The sequence below is a fragment of the Apus apus genome, chromosome 2, assembly GCF_020740795.1.
Source record: "Apus apus isolate bApuApu2 chromosome 2, bApuApu2.pri.cur, whole genome shotgun sequence".
Classification (NCBI taxonomy): Eukaryota; Metazoa; Chordata; class Aves; order Apodiformes; family Apodidae; genus Apus; species Apus apus.
The window spans coordinates 82,968,546-82,987,923 of record NC_067283.1 but is presented as its reverse complement, the minus strand read 5'-3'; the positions used below and the strand labels follow the sequence as shown (position 1 = coordinate 82,987,923).

Genomic DNA, 19,378 nt, shown 5'->3' with positions numbered 1-19,378 from the left:
CTTTGAAATTATCTGCTCTCACTGTTCTGGGAGTGGTTACATGCCTGAGGAAGACAAAAGAGAGGCTAAAGAGTGGCATACAGACTGGTGATAGATCTGGATGTCAGGACACAACCAAAAGATACAATGAAAACATTTTTTCCCAAGGCAGAATGGGGTAATGCAACGGTGACATGAGACCTTCAAAAAAGCAAACAGTTCTGACTTCCAGAAAAAGCTTTACGGCTTACAGACTGAGAAATAACATCATACTTTGGATATTTCCTAGCATTATTTTTTTATTTCTGAGATTTTGTTAAAATTGTCTGAGGACAATGTTATTTGCTACACAGCATTTGAAATCACTACTTGCCATTTGGCTCATTCTCTCTTCCAGAAAGTCTCAGAGATACTTTTTAATGTCTCATTTGCTGGGGCCACTGGAAAGAGCTGTTTCATGCACAGAACAGGAGCGGTGGTTTGCAGATGAGATTTCAAAGGTTAGGCTCTATTCTGATTAAGTGAAAAACATTCAAACCATAAATTATATAACATGAAATGGTTTTGTGTACCTGGAACAGTTGGCAATCTCCATGGTTGGTCCTTCACACAGCCAGCCTCCACACTGAGGAGCAGGACTGTCACACACACGTGTCCTGCAGAGGCAGGAGCCAACACTGGCACCGTCACTGTGGGTGCAAGGTTTCCACTGCGACCATGTTCCAAAATGCCCATCCACTGTCAGATTCCTCATCTGGAGACAAACACAATAGAAACGCTCACCTGAGGACTGACAGTTCCTTCATACAACCTCCTACTTCTGCAGTACATGGAGGTACAGCCTTCAGCCACCAACAATAAAAGCCTCCACTGGAAAGGTATACCTTGCAGACAGAAAGCTCCTTTGAAAGTTTCTGTGACTGCATAATCCCCACCACCTCCAACTAATCCGGGCCACTGGATGCCACCATTACAGCAGCAACAATAATTGCAGCTAACTCTTACCTTTCACAACCATGCTTGCCTATAGCAATTCAATAGAAAGTATATATTCTCTTTCCTCATTGTCTTCTGATGACAGTATTCCCTAGTTCCTAAAATTTACCTGTGATTAGGAGCCTGGATACTCACTGTAAAACAGCATGTGCAAGAATGCTTGCAGAAACCCAAATCTAGATCAAATAGAAGAGGTATCAGAGGGCAATAATCTAGAGGAACAAGACTAGATGTATCAAACTGAAATCTCCATGATGAGAGTCTTTTTTTGACAACAGTTTTTTTAAGCACATATCATATAGCACCATTTCATAAAAGTGAAATGTGGTTTTAAATTAGTCCCTCTAAACATTTGATTTAATTATACATTTAAATAGGAACTAGAGTTGTACATGGTCATGAATTATATGAAATAGAGTCTCCCTTTGCTGTTTTAATACTGTTTCATTTTAACACTGGTGAGGGAAGTATACATTTTACTAACAATTTGAAGATACAAGAAATTAATTACAGCACAAGACATATTTCCACTGCCATGCTGGGTGCTGGCTGATTCTTTCCACTGTGGTAAAGGTTCAATAATTTAACTATTAATTAATCTTCTCTTGATTTATTTTTCACAGATATAGCTTCTCCACAGAACAGCTATGTGTTTATTCTGCCAGCTACAACGGACATAATTCATAATTTCAAAATTCTGCTGACAGCTGTTTACTGAAAATAAGTCACTGCTTTTTGCTCATGCAGAGTATACCCTGCTGTTTTTCATGAGACAACAGGAAATACTTACTTTTTCTTAAGTGACAAGTAAATCCATTCTCTCTTACACTGTGGGTCTAACAAATATATAGTCTATTAACTAGCAATGATAGGTCCCCAATCTAATTAGTGGCAGAGATGTGAAAGTGTCTTTACTGCTTTCTACTTCTGTGCTGCACCAAAGCATCTTTATTGTTGCACCTACAATTATAAACTAAACATACTGTTGTCTATGGCTACCATAATTTGTATCAAGTGGCACAGTAAGTATTTGTAAAACTTAGCTAAAAGCTTGAGCTAAGGACATACTGATGGCAGGTTTCTCTGGATTTTTTCCCCCTAATACTGTAAAGATCATCCCACTGCAATCTCTGCAGTTTCCCATGACTCACCTGCTCTGTCTCTCTTTTAGTGTCTCCCTTTCACAAGTGATATCAATTTCATCATAGGACTATAGGAAAGCAAAAAGTACTAATGAGAGGTCTTTTCAGCCCTCACCAGAACCTCTGCCCATTAGCCCTTAACCATCTGATGCACTTCAAGAGGAAAACCACGATCAATCAGACAATATTGGCTGTACTTTCCTGGCACCACTACACTCTACTTTCCCCCTTTACGATCCTGTTTTTGTCACCCTTTCCCTTCTGCAGATACCTCTAGTCTCTTCTTCCTGCCTAATGTCCTCCAAGTATCAATCTTCTTTGAGTATCTCTGCACCCACCTTGTCTTCCTCATTTGTGCCTCTGTACTCAGAGTCAAGGTCACCTCTTCAGTGACTCAGTCCTTGAATCTGCCATGAGCAATTGGGTTTGAGATTAGTTTGTGTAGAATTCAGTGGCTCTGGAGTATTTCCTGAAGCTGCTAATGAGTTCTGGTAAGATCCCATACTACAAACTCTTTCTCTGCATGCAGCTGTAAAAGTGAAGTTAGTTCACATCGTCTACTTATGTTTTAAAAACCCCTAACTTTAAAATAAGTATTTTTACTTTACTCATAAAAGCGCTTTGATAATGTCAGACACTCTGTTTTTAAGTGGTCCCACTGGAAAATATTTTGGCAAAACAATGAACCTTCATTACTTTAAACAATATTGGATGAATAACTGGGGTATCAGACCAACTAGATATGTGCCATAGCATTTATTACTATCTGTATTCATGTGCAATCGGTGTACTCAAGCCAACTGAAACAATAACCTAAAAAAGCAACTTGATGATTAAATCAAAGTAAGATAAAAATAACCACATTGGTCAAAAGTGATCTTTGAAGTTCAGGGGAACGTTAACAAAGATGTCAGCTACCTTTCCTAGTGCCCTCCTTGATCTACCATGACATGCCGATAAATATTCAGATGCACACATACTTCCTTAGGAAATAATTTCTCAAGTCACACTTTTAATTTTGGGCTAAGCTAGCATATAAACAGGCCTCTCTGATCTGAGTTTAGAAAAATTGACAAATATTCAATAGTGTTAAAAGTTCAGTGTAGTTTTACTAAGAATTAAGATAATGGAACCTGCAGAGGGAGGGCGGAAGGTTTCTAATATTCTGTTATGTTCTACCTGCAACATTAGCCTAAATGTATACAGCAACTGTCAAGAGATGCACATAGCTCAGTTGCCTTAAAAAATGAAATTCATTACATCTTGGCTTATATAACCTGTGAATCCAGCACAAAAAAATTCTATAAAAAACAAATATTTGAAAGACTCACTAAGCAAAATTGTAATTGATTGCAGTTTGCCAGAATGCAGTGTTATTTTAAAGGAAAGTTTCTATGAAGTTTTCAAATCTGTTCATTAACATGTACTTAGAGTTCAGGGGGTTAAGACAGTCAGGTGGTGAACCCAAGCATTTCAATTTAGACAGTTTATTCTAAATTTTTCCTTATATTATGCAATCTCAATCTGCTCAACTACAAATTCTTTTGGATGCTCACATCTTATCACCTCTGATATGCAGTATAAGCTGTGGATGAATTTCTGAGCAATTCATTGGTGCTCCCCTGCTTTGACTAGATGGTTATATCATAGAATCATAGAACCATTCAGGTTGGAAAAGACCCTTGGGATCACCGAGTCCAACCATCATCCCTACTCTACAAAGGTCTCCCCTAAACCATAACCACCAACACCACACCCAAACGACCCTTAAACACATCCAGGGATGGTGACTCAACCACCTCCCTGGGCAGCCTGTTCCACTGTCTAACCACTCTTTCTGTGAAAAAAAAATTCCTAAATGTCCAGTCTAAACCTCCCCTGCTGCAGCTTGAAGCCATTCCTTCTTGTTCTGTCGCTAATTACCTGTGAAAAGAGACCAGCATCAACCTCTCTACAATGTCCTTTCAGGCAGGTGTAGAGACTGATGAGGTCTCCCCTACACAACTGTCATCTAATAGATACTAAATTATTGTTTTTCCAGTTGAATGGATCTGAATTGATGTCTGGTTTTGAAATAATTCGTCCCCTCCTCCTCTACTCCCTCTTGGCCTCATGTTTTGTATCTATGAAATAAAATAAGGGCTAACACCAGAATTCAAAAACTAAGCTGTAGGCAGACTGATCATGCAAGTATCAACCAACCGACTCACTCCAGTAACGCTTCCTGGTACAGCAACCCACCTAGGCCACCAGCAAACCTTCCAACATCACCACATTTAGCCTGTGGAATTACTGCAGGGAGAAATTATAAACTCCATGTATTTGGAAATGAATATACTGTACAGTGCATCTAGTTACTTGCAAATCAGGGAGGCAAGGACTGCACTAGTGACTGAATCCAGAGTTTCTGAGAGACAATGGCTATGGCGATATTAGCAATATATATAGTGGCATGCACATCAACTGCAAATATGGAAAATAAAACAGTTGGTGTTGAAGACCTGACACATACACTATGTGTATTTTGTAGGCTTTACTTTAGACTCGCTCTGGCTATGGATCAAATGCTTAGTGGTAGCTGGAGCACATTTTTGGTTTAATTTCATCTGAAAGTCACGTGGCTTGTGAGCTTCAAGACTGCTCTGTGATGTGAATCATAGAATAGCAGATGGGAAAAATCAGAATATTTGCCCCAAATGTGCTCCTGATTTGAGCAAAAATGCTAATGCAAATTAATCCTTTTTGATTAGGCCACTATGTGAGAGCATGGATGCAAACGACAGAACAAGATATTGGTTTACAAATTACTATTCAGTGTTGAACACAGAGAACACCTCAGAATCAGTGCAGTGGTTTGTATCTATCAGGCTGCTGCAACACATGTGAGATCACAAGTGAAAGCTGGAAGGATTACAGGTAAAAACCAACTATCTTTTGACAGTACTACAAATTATTTGCTCACATAAGTAGTTTGATAAGAAATAGAAAAGAAACTAAATATCCTGTTAACATCTGATGGGAAGGCCTGGGGAAAATGGCATTAGATAGTTTTCTGAGTTTGAAAAATGTATGTCAGTTCATTTTCATTAAATTCACGTGGAATTAAAAGTTATAAGAGATAAATGAATTGGACTTACTGGACACACAGTAATGCTTTGCTCCCATTGGCTCATGCTCAGACTTTCTTCCAGCGTTGTGCATTTCTTCATCACCATGTCCCAGCCACAATAAGGGTCCTGAGACCCGATGCATGCACTGTGAATAAAAAACAATCAGAAAACATGAACATTAATCTTCATCTGTACTGTCCAAAGAGCTCTAAACTATGTGACAACTCTTCGTATTTTACAGGCTTAAAACAGATAGTGAAATTGATCCCTGCTGTGATATGGCACAGATGAATGGACAAAAGAGATGAAAATTGAACTTGAAAGTCTATACAAAGCTAAGATTTTGTCAAGTGCATAGCTGAAACTCTGGCTGCACGTATGGTATGTCATTGAGACTGATTACTGTACTTAATTACTAGAGAATTGCAGCAATTAATAAAAAGTGTATGTTGTCTGCTTCAAGTAAAAAAATATTTCAGGAGTTAGTCTTTCTATCAGTTTTGGAATTATAGTTATTATCTGCATCAAAAATCAGATGATAATGTCTACACTTCAAAAATTAATTAGATAATCCTCTGATTTTTTTCTGCACTGCTATAGAATCCCTGAAAGTAAGTTCAAAGGGGTGCTGGTGGTTATCATCATACCTCTTACATACCACATGCTGCCCTAGATAATCCCTCCCAGTGGCAAATGAGGAGGAAAAAAAGGTCAGAGAGAGGGATAGTAGTCCAGCTTCCTACAGATTCTGAAAGATCCACTGTACAAAACTAGAAGGTATTTTCTCTACTAAATGTCAGCTTTATCTTGCTACTAGTAGATCAAGCACTACCAGTCCAGGCAATAGGTCTGCAGCTTCACAGCTAAATACACCTAAGAAAGGAGGTGGAAATCCCATCACTGTGAAGCATAATGTAATTGTTTGAACACTTGTAAAAATACCTAACATTATACATAAATATAACAAATTCAAACATTTTGTCTAGATTATAAACAATGCAAGACTGATCATTCTTGTTCAACTCAAATCCATGGGCATCATCATTGTCTCTTTGTCTGTTCACATCACAACAATCCAGTGATGGGCCACAAAGATGATTAAAAGACTGAAGCACCACCCCTATGAGGAGAGGTTGAGAGCTGGGTTTGTTAGCCTAGAGAAGAGAAGGCTGAGAAGGCATCTCATCACTATATACAAATACTTGGAGGGATGGTGCGCAGAAGGGTGAAGCCAGGATCTTTTCAGTAGTGCCCAGTGATAGGCAATGTGCATAAACTGAAAAACAGGAGGTTCTCTCTGAACATCAGGAAACACTTATTTACTGTGAGAGTTAGTGAGCACTGGCACAGGTTACCCAGAGACGTTCTGGGGTCTCCATACTTGGAGATACTAAAAACCATTTGAGCACGGTCCTGGGCAACTGGCTCTAGGTGATTCTGCTTGAGCAGGAGGTTTGACCAGATGACTTCCAGAGGCCCCTGCCAACCTCAACCCTTCTGTGATTCTGTCCTCACAAATCCTGTGTGTTATTTATATTTCTATTTACCTCTGGCATTCTTCATGTAGTTCCATGCTAACATCAGTCAAAATGCAGACTTAATAATTCCCTAGCATGCTTCTTCATATTACAATCACAGAGGATTCTTAGTGCTTATACATTTCAAAGCATTTGTTTCTACAATACACTTGGCAACATGGATTGCCAGGACTATATGGGAGGGTAGGTCCCATTGACAAAATGGGCACAGAATAAGAGACACAACAGCCAAAGCTCCCTAGGTACCCCTAATTAGGTCGCCAGTTTAAAGATAAAGCTTTTGGTTTAGGGGATTCAGTGTTCAGTGTTTCCAGTGATGGCTCTTGCAGCTGTGAGCACTTAGAATTTTTGTCACTCAGGCTGCATATGTTTCCATTTGACTATCTAGAAAGTAAGCTGGAAAATCAATGCAAATTATGGAAAAATTTCCATGTCTTGGTCTTCCAGTTTTTGCAAAAAAAGATGTTTAGTGCTCTTCAGAGTATATCTGATGAAGCACGTGTTTTATTAAAAAAGAATATAAAACAATGGGATAATGCACAATGGGCAACATTAGCTGTGCTGTCTCTCAAAGTAGAAATGCTCACTTTTCCAAATTCACTGAAATTTTAAAATGCAATCATTATGCTTAAGAGACTTTATATTAACAACTAAAGTATTTTAAAAGTCAGTAACCTTTTACTTAGAATGACACTCCCACTTTCCTGGGAGTTATCTGATCCTTCTCCCACTCTGCTTTTAAACCCCATTTCCTCTTTTGCTTTTGTTTTCAAATTACTTTCTACTCAGGCAAATCAAAACGTCTTGCACCTTTCATTACACGTCGCTAAGAAGTTATAAGTAGGGCACTGAAAGCATATTTCAACCATTCTTATAGCTTTCTGGGATCAGAAAAGACCCTATTTTCATGGAACAAATAAAGTTAAAAAAAAGCTGTAAAGTCCTTGCACTGCTGGGACAAAGCAATGTTCAATCACTCCGTGGCACTGAACATGGCCATTTCAGTAAATGACCAGGCTTGGAGAAAACAAGGTGAATCTTTTCAGAAAAATGAGAGGCATTAACAGTCTTCAATAACTCTTTTTTTTTTTTTTTTTCTCCTCTCTTTTCTTTACACTACAATATATAAATGAATCCTGGAAACATATGAACCCTTCCAAACAAAGCAACAGGAAATTTGGTCCGAGAAGTATTCCTCACATGAAAAACTCTACTTTTGCCTATTTTTTGCCTTTTTCTTTTTTTTAAATAATGTTCTAATTTATTGTCCCAGTCATTATTATATCTAAATCTCATTTTGTAAAAAGTTTATTTTTTGTAATCTTCTATTCAGACAGAAAAATGATACCATGAAAGTGTAGTTCAGCATAATCACCCACTTTCACACAGTTCACCATGAGAGATATATACATGAAATGAGGCAGGACCTGGCTTAAGTAGATGCTCTTTTCTCAGGTATTAGCACAACAGTCCTTTTCTGTTCTCCTCCCTGCCTCACATCTCAGAGGGTTTTCTTATTTCTTTCTTTCAGATCACTTGCTTAGATTATCAGTATCTCTGCAAAGGGGATATATTTTCTTTTAAATGAAAAGAAGATGAGAGGTAATATACAAGTAGATTTTTTTCTGTACTTGCTTAATTATGTCACCTTTTAAAACCACTTTCTTTCCTTTGAGGGATAATTTAATGTGTGAATAACAGCTGTGAATTACTTCGAGCTGCTATGGCTAGATTAAAAAATTAAAAAAAAAAAAAAACAGATAGAAAATGAGGATAAAGTTTGTAAGTAGGAAAACATCAGAACTTCTATCTGAAATTTAAAGGGATTATTATTAATTCACAATTGTGTGTCCTTTCATTTTTCCATAAATGAAAACTTCATACTGTTTTGGCTCTTTTTTTAATTAATCTCTCTCCCAAAAGACAGCAGTAAGAGGAACAGCTTCAGTGTACTCATGAAATAACAAAAACCTTGTACAAAATGGGTGTAATTCATGTAAGTAAGGGAAGTAGAAAATTAGATACTACTACACAACTTTATCCCCTTCTTCTTCCAAATCTCTGTCTAAATGAAAACTGTTTTAGATGCTGCTATTGAAAATTTAGATACATTTTAGAACTAGTATTTGGTCTTTCAGTTGACAGGACTCTCACTTAGTGACACTGGAAGTAGGAGAGCTGGATAATGTAATTAGCCATCTTGCTTCTAGAAGTCTAACTTACTTCTCAAATTCAGAGATGCAAATTAATGCTCTGTCTGTTACTCCCAGTAGGCACCAGCCCACGTTTCTAAGACTTTGCATGGTTTGTCCTGGTTCTGCTAAAACTGGCAATTTTGTGCAGGAATGAAAATCAGGAATAAAAGTGAATCAGTTCATTCCAAGACTCTCTTGATGCCACTTATCCTATTGAGTCGACACTCTCTACAAAAACATTCAACAGCTTTTGGCTTCTACCGATTATTTCTAACTTACCTCAATGTTGTCATTTCATATTTCTTACCAAACATAAATGATAGGTCATTGAATGTCTTCCCTTCAAAGCAGTAATTTGGTTGTGGAAGTTCAGTGTGCCTACTGACAGTCACGCAACACTTAATCAATGGATTTTGACTGACTAACAAAACTGTAAGTCACTTGATTCTAAGGCAAGCCAGCAATAAGCAGGTCATTTTCTTCAGCTGTTTTATAATTATCACCAAGCTGGCTAGCAAAACTGCCCTACTTCAGTCACATTTGAGACTGTTTATTCAGACAGAAAATAAGGCAGAAATTAACGTCATTCAGAGCAAAATATATTAAAACTCATACAGTTTTAATTTGTTATGAGTGCTCCAAAGAACAAAAAACCCTGTAAGATTAAAAGCTACGTCCTGATACTGTTGATTTCAAAGAGATTTTAAAATCTTCTTTCACAGGAAGAATATATTCCCACCTATTTCTTAAAACTTTGTAAACTGAAAGGAAAAGTCATTTTTCTTTTCCTCGTAAGGCTACTTCAATAAATACATTGGGAGGACGCTGTAAAATTATAGGGTTTTTTTTCCAAATCCTTTCTTGCTTGCCAAAAATGTGTTTTCATAGTACATACATGCATGCATTAAATCATACACTTTGAAGAGCAGTGACGAAAAATTTCAGGTGCAGCAAAATGTAAATGTATAGTTTGTCTCTGAAGCACTTTGTGGGCCAGACAGACAAATACACTTTCTGCAGAAACCTTGGTCTTCACAGAGGAAGAAAGGGAATCAACTAAGTTATTGCTGAACCTAATCTGCAGAGCTTGAATTGATTCTCTTCCCAGTATGGGACTAATACTCTATTTCAAGTGAGAAAAACTTTCAACTATGCTTATTTATAGTTCTGCTGAATTTACTAATATTCACTTAAGTTCACACCAACTGAAGATAATTTTGCAGAGTATGTAATATCTAAAAAAAGACTACCCATTTTTTTAATCTAGTCTTGCAGCCAGGATTACCGTTTATCACAGTGCAGAATTTATGGGGATTTTGGTTGTGGAATATTACTCTGGAATCAATAATTCAGATCAGTCTTCATGTGGTTCAACATTCTAATGCAGCAGTGTGTTTCTCTGAATTGAAGTGGAATGAGGCTTTCATATTTTGAAATATAGAAATCCACCTGGATATCTAAAAATTCTGGAATGATTATTTCAAAACAGCAGTTTCAACTTAAAGTGTTGGCAAGCTCTTCTGGACATATTGGCACCTAGTTAATAGCTTAGATGATGTTACTTGTTGTTAACTTGCATAATTTTAGTATTTAGAAATAAGTATCCTACTACGTAATGATAACCAATGTTTTATGACCAGGAAAAAAGGTTTGTACTGAGTGTGAGAGTATCTCTGAGGAAGCAATGGGTATAACTAAGACAAAATAAAGTAATGCAACAGTGATTGAAATACTTAATCCTAATGGTCTTGCTGGAGTTCTAGGAATTATGCAGAGTAACCAAATTTGCAATAACTGTTTTTTTCTCTTAGTCAATGCAGTACCCTTTTTAGTACTGTGCTGCTACAGCTACCTTTGGCATACGTACAGATTGCTTAGCTGATTGTTAACAAAGAAGCCAAACCAAAAATAATAGAGTAAAGAGAGAGAAAAGTTCTGTTTATAGTAGAATAACTATGACAACATAAGTTTGCAAAATACTATTGTGACCCAATACTATATAAAGCATACAAAGGAAAAACAATACTCAAAATTTTCCAGAAATGGTTTTGTTTTGTTTTTTTACACCGAAGAAGTCACTATTTCTACTGCCTTTAGAGGTACTATTTATTTACTTAGACATAACAATATAGTAAGATTAGTTTTCAGGCCTTCTAAGTGTGTGAAACCTATCTTCTGTCAGAAATAGTAATTCTTGACCCTTGCTTGTTAAGATTTTGCAGAACATTGGGCTAATACAACCTTCCATTGCCTCTACTTCCAGAACCGATGCATTGAAAACTCCAGTACAAATTGTAACATTGACAAATCTGCCTTGGGGAAATCATTGCCATCCAAGGTTGCTTTTCAAGGCTACAGCTGCCAATAAAAGAAAGCCAACTGCTTCTTTTTTTTCAGGGGACAGAGTCATTATCCCCGTGCTACAGATCTTATTCTTATTACAGATGCATAGAACCTTCAAACAAAATAGCAAACACTGCAACTTTTGAGAGTTTAATAGTTATCTTCTAAGAGCACTGGAACAGGCTGCCCAGAGAGGCTGTGGAGTCTCCTCCTCTGGAGACACTCAAAACCTGTCACAAGGTTTTCCTGTGTGGCCTACTGCTGGTGATCCTGCTCTAGCAGGAGAGCTGGACTAGATGATCTTCAGAGGTGCCTTCCAATGCTGACCACTCCATGATTCTCATAATAATAATTCTACCTATCTCACATTATAGTTAACTAGCAGGCATGCAAAAGTCAGTTGTGCTTTATGCTTGGCATATCCAGATCTGAAGAAGTACAGAAAGCTGGAGAATTTGTAGTTAAAATAGTAGCTCCAGTGAGTAACGTTCATGGTCTTCCATAAAATTTTTATAAACGTGGGAGTTGCAATACCCGTATGATAATAACCTGGTCAAATCTTACAGATTTTCCGAAAGGAGAGACTAACTAAGACAACTGATCTGCTGCTTTTTCCTGGAGCATGAAAACACCAGGGCTTTTTGGAGAACTGTTTGTAAGAACTCACACATCCCAAACTGTTTTTCCCTAGCTGACTCTTGAAAACAGTAGGATTTTGACAGGATTTTAAAAACTTATCACCAATCAGCAGAAATTTGCCAGAGACTAACCCCCCACCATGTAAACTGCCAATGCAAATAACTAGTAGGGGCAACTCAAACCCAACAAAAACATCATGGCATAATGGAAAGTGCTGAGCAATCCAAACTCCAGGTGTGACAACAGGCTCTGCCTGTGGTATGGTCGGTCTGCTGTCACAGTAAAAATGCACCAAACTGCACCTAGAACACCAAACAACAGCAACTAGAAAATCAAATTTAGCCTCCAAATGAAAAACAATATTTTCACGGGCCTTTGGTAACAGTTTTTGTGGGAGCAAGCTGTGAAGCTGGTGTGGAACAGGACAGTCCCAAATCAGAGGCAATGACTGTCAGAGGCAATGACTGTTGGAGGCAACACTGTATCACAGAGGGACTCAACCACAGGGAAGTGCTGGAGGAACAGTTTTAACAAGGAAGTGTGAATTAGCTAAATATGTACAGCATATCAGAGTGATAATTAAGGAGACATAATAAACTAGAAACAAAAGCAATAGCCATATGCTTTAGAGACTTGTATGTGAAGATAAAACAAGAATAATCAAATAAAAAGAAGAAACAGACAATCTCAAGAAAATGATCTTGACATTGAGGTATCAGCTTGTGGAACAGTCTGCTCAACAGAGGGACTGAAGTTGTATTGTCTGAAAGCTTTGCAATAAACCTAAACAAAAAGATTAGAAAAGATTAGATGGTGAGGACTCTGCCAATGACACAAAAAGACAGAACAGATGAGCTAGTACATTTTCAGCCTTTTGGGTTTTTTAAGGCTGCTATATATACACAAGGATGCTCTATTTCTCAATGCTTATGTGAAGCTGATATTAAAGACTACACATGCCCTTGATCTGGGGAAGAAACTCTGGTTATTATTGATGGAAGTTCAGAATATAGCCTTGGCACAGTTATATAGCCCTAAGTATGATAAATGTGAAGACATAAAATTAAAATAATCCAAAAAAAGAACCACAATGCCCCAAGGCTTTATCTTAGGTGAGGTTTATCCATTCATCTATTTACATGCTGCTATAGCATAGAACTAATAGTTGGTAACATATAACAAGATTGTGAGTATTAAAGCACTCAGCAATGATGCAACTAAGTTTCATATATCTCATTATCTAGTGAAATTTATAACCCCAAGTAAGGTACCTACACTCTCTCCATATGTAGAGAACCAAATATGCTTGAAATCCAGTTGAAATTTAGTTGAAAAACTAGTCAAGTCAAAAGTGATAGGGAACAGAAAGATTATGTCTGCATTTTCCAAATGATTTGAGTCCCTAATGATAAATGACAATAAGATGCCTTATTTAATCTCAATCACATCTATAAATCCTCTCCTTTCTCAGAAACTAGAGCTAGAACTGCTGGTGAACTCTTTAACCAAGAGGAAAGCATGGACCGCAACCCTTTTAGTGCAATGGACATTAAGTATTACAAGAAAAGTCATGGAACTACAGAAGATATGACTGAAAAACCCCAGGAGGAATAATTTTATCTCCTTTTAAGTAAGTCATTCCAGCGGAAGACACGACTTCACATAACTCTGGGCAGAGGAATAAATTATCACTTGAGCAGAATTTAAGTCATTTAGAATTTAACTACTGTTCTACTCAGTAAAACAGGAACAGCACCACATTTTTTTTTTTACTTATTTCTTTATTTATTAAAAAAAAAAAAAAAGAGCTCTTAAAATCTAGTCACTTAGACCCCACTGCTCTAACAAGGAGAGGAATGCCTAGCCTGCAGCCATGCATGGGGTCTATGATTTGAGACAGCAGTTCCTCCCTACAAGGTCAGAAGCATGTTTAGGCCCTGCTTCATATATCTTGGAATTGTCCTGACAGAAGCACAGGTTCCAGGGACCTTGTGAGATCTCCACACAGACACCAGCTAAGCAAGTGCTCTAGAATTCTCGTCTCTGGATTTTGGAGTTCACACCTCCCCAGTAACACAGGAAGGCTCCAGTCTTGAAATGTCTGAAGTGGAGTGCAGGCTTGGTACATGGGACACACATATTATCGAGCTCTCTGTGTTCATGATTGCCATCATGGGTACACAGTCCCTATGAAAACACAGGATACTAACCTGATCTCCCTTTCTGAAATGAATGCATCTGCTTATGGACCCATGTTCAATGTCTTGTACAACCAGAATGGCATAATCATGTCATACTTAAGAGAGAAGCATAACAATATGTAATTGGTGTTTTTTCCTTCTTCAGATACATACACATGCATGCATATACACCTCCCAAAATCTGTCCTCCACTTATTGAAAAGGAAACAAAACAACAAGGACTACAGGACTACCACACACTCTGTTTCAATATGCTAAAACAGAGAAAGATGAAACTTGGTTCTATGTTGGTCTCTAAATCAAGAAAAAGGCAAAGGCAAAGACTTGTCGCTATGTATCTTCTCAAAGTAAGTTTTGCAGGACTTCCAATGGGGCTTTGAGTCCCTTCTATTCACTTATTTAGTAGAAAATGCCTAAAATACACTACATAAAACAGGATAAACAAAGAAGGCTCGTTAAGAACTGTAACACGGTCAATACGCCCCTTGCCTGGTCTACTCCAGTTTTCCAGGGCATAGCATTTCCTTCAGTCTTGCTCTCAACCCAGTAGCCTTTTACCAGCCTCCTGCATGGCACCAACCCCTACTCAGAGCCCAGTCCCTCAGAGAAGTCCTTCTACTGTCTCTGAGCCACAGTTCTACACCTGTGTCCCGTGGTCATCTCCCTGCTGTGACTGCATGCATGGTCCCTCTGACAGCCAGAAACGTCCCCGCCTGAAAATGGTGTCTGCCTTTCATGGGAGGTATAATATCTCTGCCTGCTGAACAAATAACATCTCCATGATCCTGAGTATAGCAGCCAAGAAAATCAAATGGCAGCCTTTCTCCCTCCTTCAATAGTCAGCTTTTCAAAGGAACTTACATTAAACAAGCTGAAAGCAAAACAAGCTAAAAAACAACCAAAGGTATCTGTCACAGTTTTCAAAAAGCTTATCACACTGACTCAGTCTGACATAGGACAATTGTACTGACTTACTGGAACCACACTTCTATCAAAGGGAAGATACAAGTAATTAGATGAAATTAACATTGTATATTAGCATGTATTTTGCAATCCAGAAGCACTTTTAGATAACTATAGAAAAACATGTATGCTGAACTTCAATTTCCTTAACTACCATAACACAGGCTAAAGCCCAGTGATAATTCTTAAGTCATTTCCCTTCTTCGATTGAACAACTTCTAGCTGCGTAAGAATTTCACAACTTTTAGCTTCGTAACAATTTTACCTAGGAGAATATTGACATTTATTATGCTTTCCTGATCCAGCACCACCTTTAAATAGTCACTTTTCCAGCTAGTCTTAACTCTCAGTTCATCCAATCCGGTTTTCTTTCTGAATCTACAGAGATAAGATATTATATATTCAGCCAGCTATCCTGGCTGCAGTGCATAAGTTACAGCTTTAAAAAAACCCTTAAACTTGTCCAAATTTCAAGCTTTAAATATATTAAACCAGCAGCTATATTGTGCATTATCAGATACCTGTTTTCTGTAAAAACTTTTTCTTATTGCTTTATTTCACAATTCAGAATCTGGATAATGACACTTAAATATACATATAATTCCTCAAGAGTCTCATCTACTACTAACAACTTACAACAGGAAGTCAGAGACACTTCTGATAAACAGTGTATCTTGAAAGTCATTGATGAAAGAGGTAATTAAATTGGATTCCTCCTTAAAGTAATTTTTCATTCCCATTTTCTCATACCCCCCCCAAACATTTTTCTCCAATCAAATCAAATCAAACTAGTTGATTCTTCTTACCTGTACGTTTTGTAAAAGAGACATCTTTTCAGGGGGACCTTAATCACGTGTTCCTGAAGGCCCACAAAAAGGACACTCTGGCTGTGCAGGATCTGAAGGCTTCTGATAGGTTCTCGCTGACTTTTTGGCAGGAGTTCAATTTCCTCGAGCAGGCAGCTGCTTGAAGTCTGGTTCATTGGGGCAAGTACTTTCTTAATAGTGCCATAGTCTGCAAAGGCAAGGGGAAAATGTGTTACTAAAAATCATAGGAGCAATTCTACCAATTCATGTCATTCACTGAACAAATTTTTGTCCTATGCCAGATGTTTTCAATAAAACCTCAGAATGTGGGAGTACACTGAATGCAGTTTCCTAAATTGCTTATATACAGTGAAAAGAACCTAAAAACAGCCATTAAGGTTTTCCATGCAATGTAATACAGTAAAAATAAAATTATTAGTACCAAACAGACTTCACAGTAGTAGTCACTAGAAAACAAGCTTTCAAAGTCTGGCTACTATAAATGCACATGCACAGTAAGAGTTACTGATCTTAAGTTGTCAAATTGTGCTACACTTTACTATGATTAAAGCAGTTTAAAAGGCAATAAATTCCATCATTATCCCAGTCTGTTTTAAAATTCTGTGTTAAAAACTATGGGGTTTAGATATGTATAACTTTCATTTAATAAAGCACATATGCATGAATATCTGCAGTCTTAATTGAGTCAAGGTGAATATAAAAATAAAAAGAGGCTGCATCCCTCTTCTTACTTACCTGGATTTTAATCTCTGAAAAACTGTAACTTACAGCATTTGCTCTTCACTTCTGCTCTTCTTGTGATTTTTGAGTAAAGACAATTAAGCATCACAAACCAGTGTCAGACGACTGACGAGATTTCGCATTAATTCATGCAAAGTTTTTAAATAATTTAAAAATATTAAAGAACATTTGTTCTGAACACAAATGACCACATTCTCACACTGATAAATATTTTAGGTAGTTGTCTGACCAAAACTGCCTTACGCAATCTTCTATGCGCCAGCAATATTAAATGTTAAAGATCCAACACTACAAACACATACTGAGATTTGCTCCTACTCAAGTCTTGAAAAACTGTAACATCTCTTGTGAGTCAGTAACAATTGCCAGACAAATGTTCGGGATGCTATTCTGCAGTCCAGTAGATCTAGTTTTTACCATCACTAGCACAAGACCAGAGGCTTGGTGGGCAGCTGGCAGCACAGGTATCTTGATGCCTGGTCTTGGTGAGAACTGGTTTTAGCTGTGGCAGCAATTGGCCTTGCTCTGGGAGTGGCCGGGACATGGACTGGCAGCCCTACATAGTCACTGCAGGATAAACAGCCCCTCTGGGATCATGGGGCCGGGGAGGGAAACATGCAGCTCCCAAACTGCCTGGGAAGTGGGGAAGAACAGCAAGTAAACAATGTTAAGTAAACGCAAAAAAATAGCCTCAGGCAGACTCCAAAACTGATGAGGAGGTGGAGAACCCAAGATGATAATTACCGTTAAAAGTCTCCTCCCCACTCCTGAGGAAGACTGAATAGTCAATCTTAAGATCTGGAGAAGTACTGGAAGGGGGAGCATAACAACAAATAACAGGAGGACTTAGTAGGAAGCTTATATGTAAGATTTAAACCATATTAGTAACAAAACTTTAATAATTAGATAATATGGAGTTAAATTTATTAGACAGCCAAAACTAGTTAGATGAACCATAAATGCTTAGCTCAGTATATGAAGTGCATTTGCCTTTGTCCATAACATGATTTTGAGCTAACACATCTTGTCTGCATGTTAGTCTTCTGACTGACCTTTCAATTCCTTATACAATCACTCCATAAACTGTTTACACTTTCCTCCTTTCCTGGTATAAACAAGCTTGTCAGGATTTACTGTATGTAAGTAATTGTTAGAAAAAAACTTTTCATTAAATGACAATTTTAATTTTCATTAAAATATGGTATATATTTTTAAAAATCTAATTTGACTATCCCTTTTTTTCAGACAATCTAAAGTAGAGTTATATTCAAAAATTAATTGAACTTTTGCCAAGAGTCAGTTTAGTCTCACAATTAAATGATAACCAGCTCAAATGAAGAAAATAACAAGCAGTGAATCCACTGGTAATTGCTGGATGCAAAATCTCATCTATAATTACATGAAGTTTCAAAGGCAAAATACAGTCTGAGAAGTTCCCAGAAAAAAAAAAAAGAATCAGTGGCTGTGTTATTTAGACACTGAGTGAAAAAAAACAAACAAAACAAAAAAAAAGTGGTTTTTTTGGAGCACAGAAGTTGAAAAAGTGTACTAAGGAAGAAAAGAAGCAGTGAGATCATTTTACATGTGTAATTTAATTGGTCTTGCTTTATAGATCAGTTAGTATAACACTACATCACTTGTCTAACTGGCAGCCAACAGATTCAACATACTGCATTTGGTTTGCCATCATTTTCCTGCGTGAGACAAAAATCAGGTAGGCGTTCAGCACATGCTTCTCATACAGAATAATATTTCTTCCTGCCACTCTGCTGGGTCTGGCACCTACACGCTGATTCACTTGCTGTCACCTCCCCCAAGATAAAAAAAAAACAACAAACCATAACTGGAGGCCTCCTTCCCCCATGCCTACATATACATTTAATTCAGAAGTACAGCTTTGGACAAGACAATATAATCAAACCCAAATATCTTGTGTTTCTTTTCTCCTCAGTAAATTTGTTCATTGTAGACAGCAGAATTACTATTTTTTATGTTGAGGTCTATGACCTGGAGAATTTGGATACAGCAGCATGCTACCACAGAATGACATAAACTATTGAGAACTGCAGCACTAATGCCTTTCCCAAGACAGCTGCCATAGCTCTTGGTCTTCTTTCCTATCTTCACATACAGTCTTGATTCCTCCCATTTCCTTTTGATTTGTTTCAGCATTTCCCAAATCATACCTTTCCCATTTGTTGTCTAACAGGATCAGCACTCATACAGAAATGTCAAAAGTCATAAATGACTGGGCTTTAAGTGCAGAAGCAGTGCATGAGATCCCACAGATTATCAGGAAGAAACACCACTCTTCATGGCAGTAATGTGGGTCATACAGAAGTTCAGTAAAAAGGAGTAAGAAATTATCTGGGATTTACTTCTGCCTAAACTCTCCTGATTCTGAGCTCCTATAACCTATCTTCTCTGCTGCCTGTTCCTCCTGCCTATGACTATGCTTTTGCGTGGACCACCTGGGAGCCCAAACTAGGGGGAGGATCTGTTTTTACCCTGCAACTTTGAGACAGACACAGATTGAACTGGCAGCTATGCTCATCAGACTGCGGTATATAGCTATCAACCTCCTCAAACTATAACAGCATGTCATACTGGCTACATCAGGCTTTCTTACAGCAGAAAATCATAACCATTGCACCAGTACTTTCCAAAGCTAGGTGCTTTGCTTCAGTGTTGAAAATTCTACTAC

The 19,378-nt window shown here is 37.7% G+C and overlaps 1 protein-coding gene across 10 annotated transcripts in view; it reads right to left on the bottom strand.

The window, feature by feature from the left end:
* The window catches only part of SEMA5A (semaphorin 5A), a 327,683-nt gene that overhangs the window by 82,173 nt on the left and 226,132 nt on the right, over nt 1-19,378 (bottom strand). For all 10 annotated transcript variants that reach the window (XM_051611951.1, XM_051611950.1, XM_051611954.1 and 7 more), the window contains 3 exons: nt 15,913-16,120; nt 5,255-5,372; nt 552-733 (listed from right to left, as the gene is read on the bottom strand). In XM_051611951.1, coding sequence (XP_051467911.1) covers nt 552-733; nt 5,255-5,372; nt 15,913-16,120 — 508 coding nt within the window. The remainder of the gene's footprint in view (nt 1-551; nt 734-5,254; nt 5,373-15,912; nt 16,121-19,378) is intronic.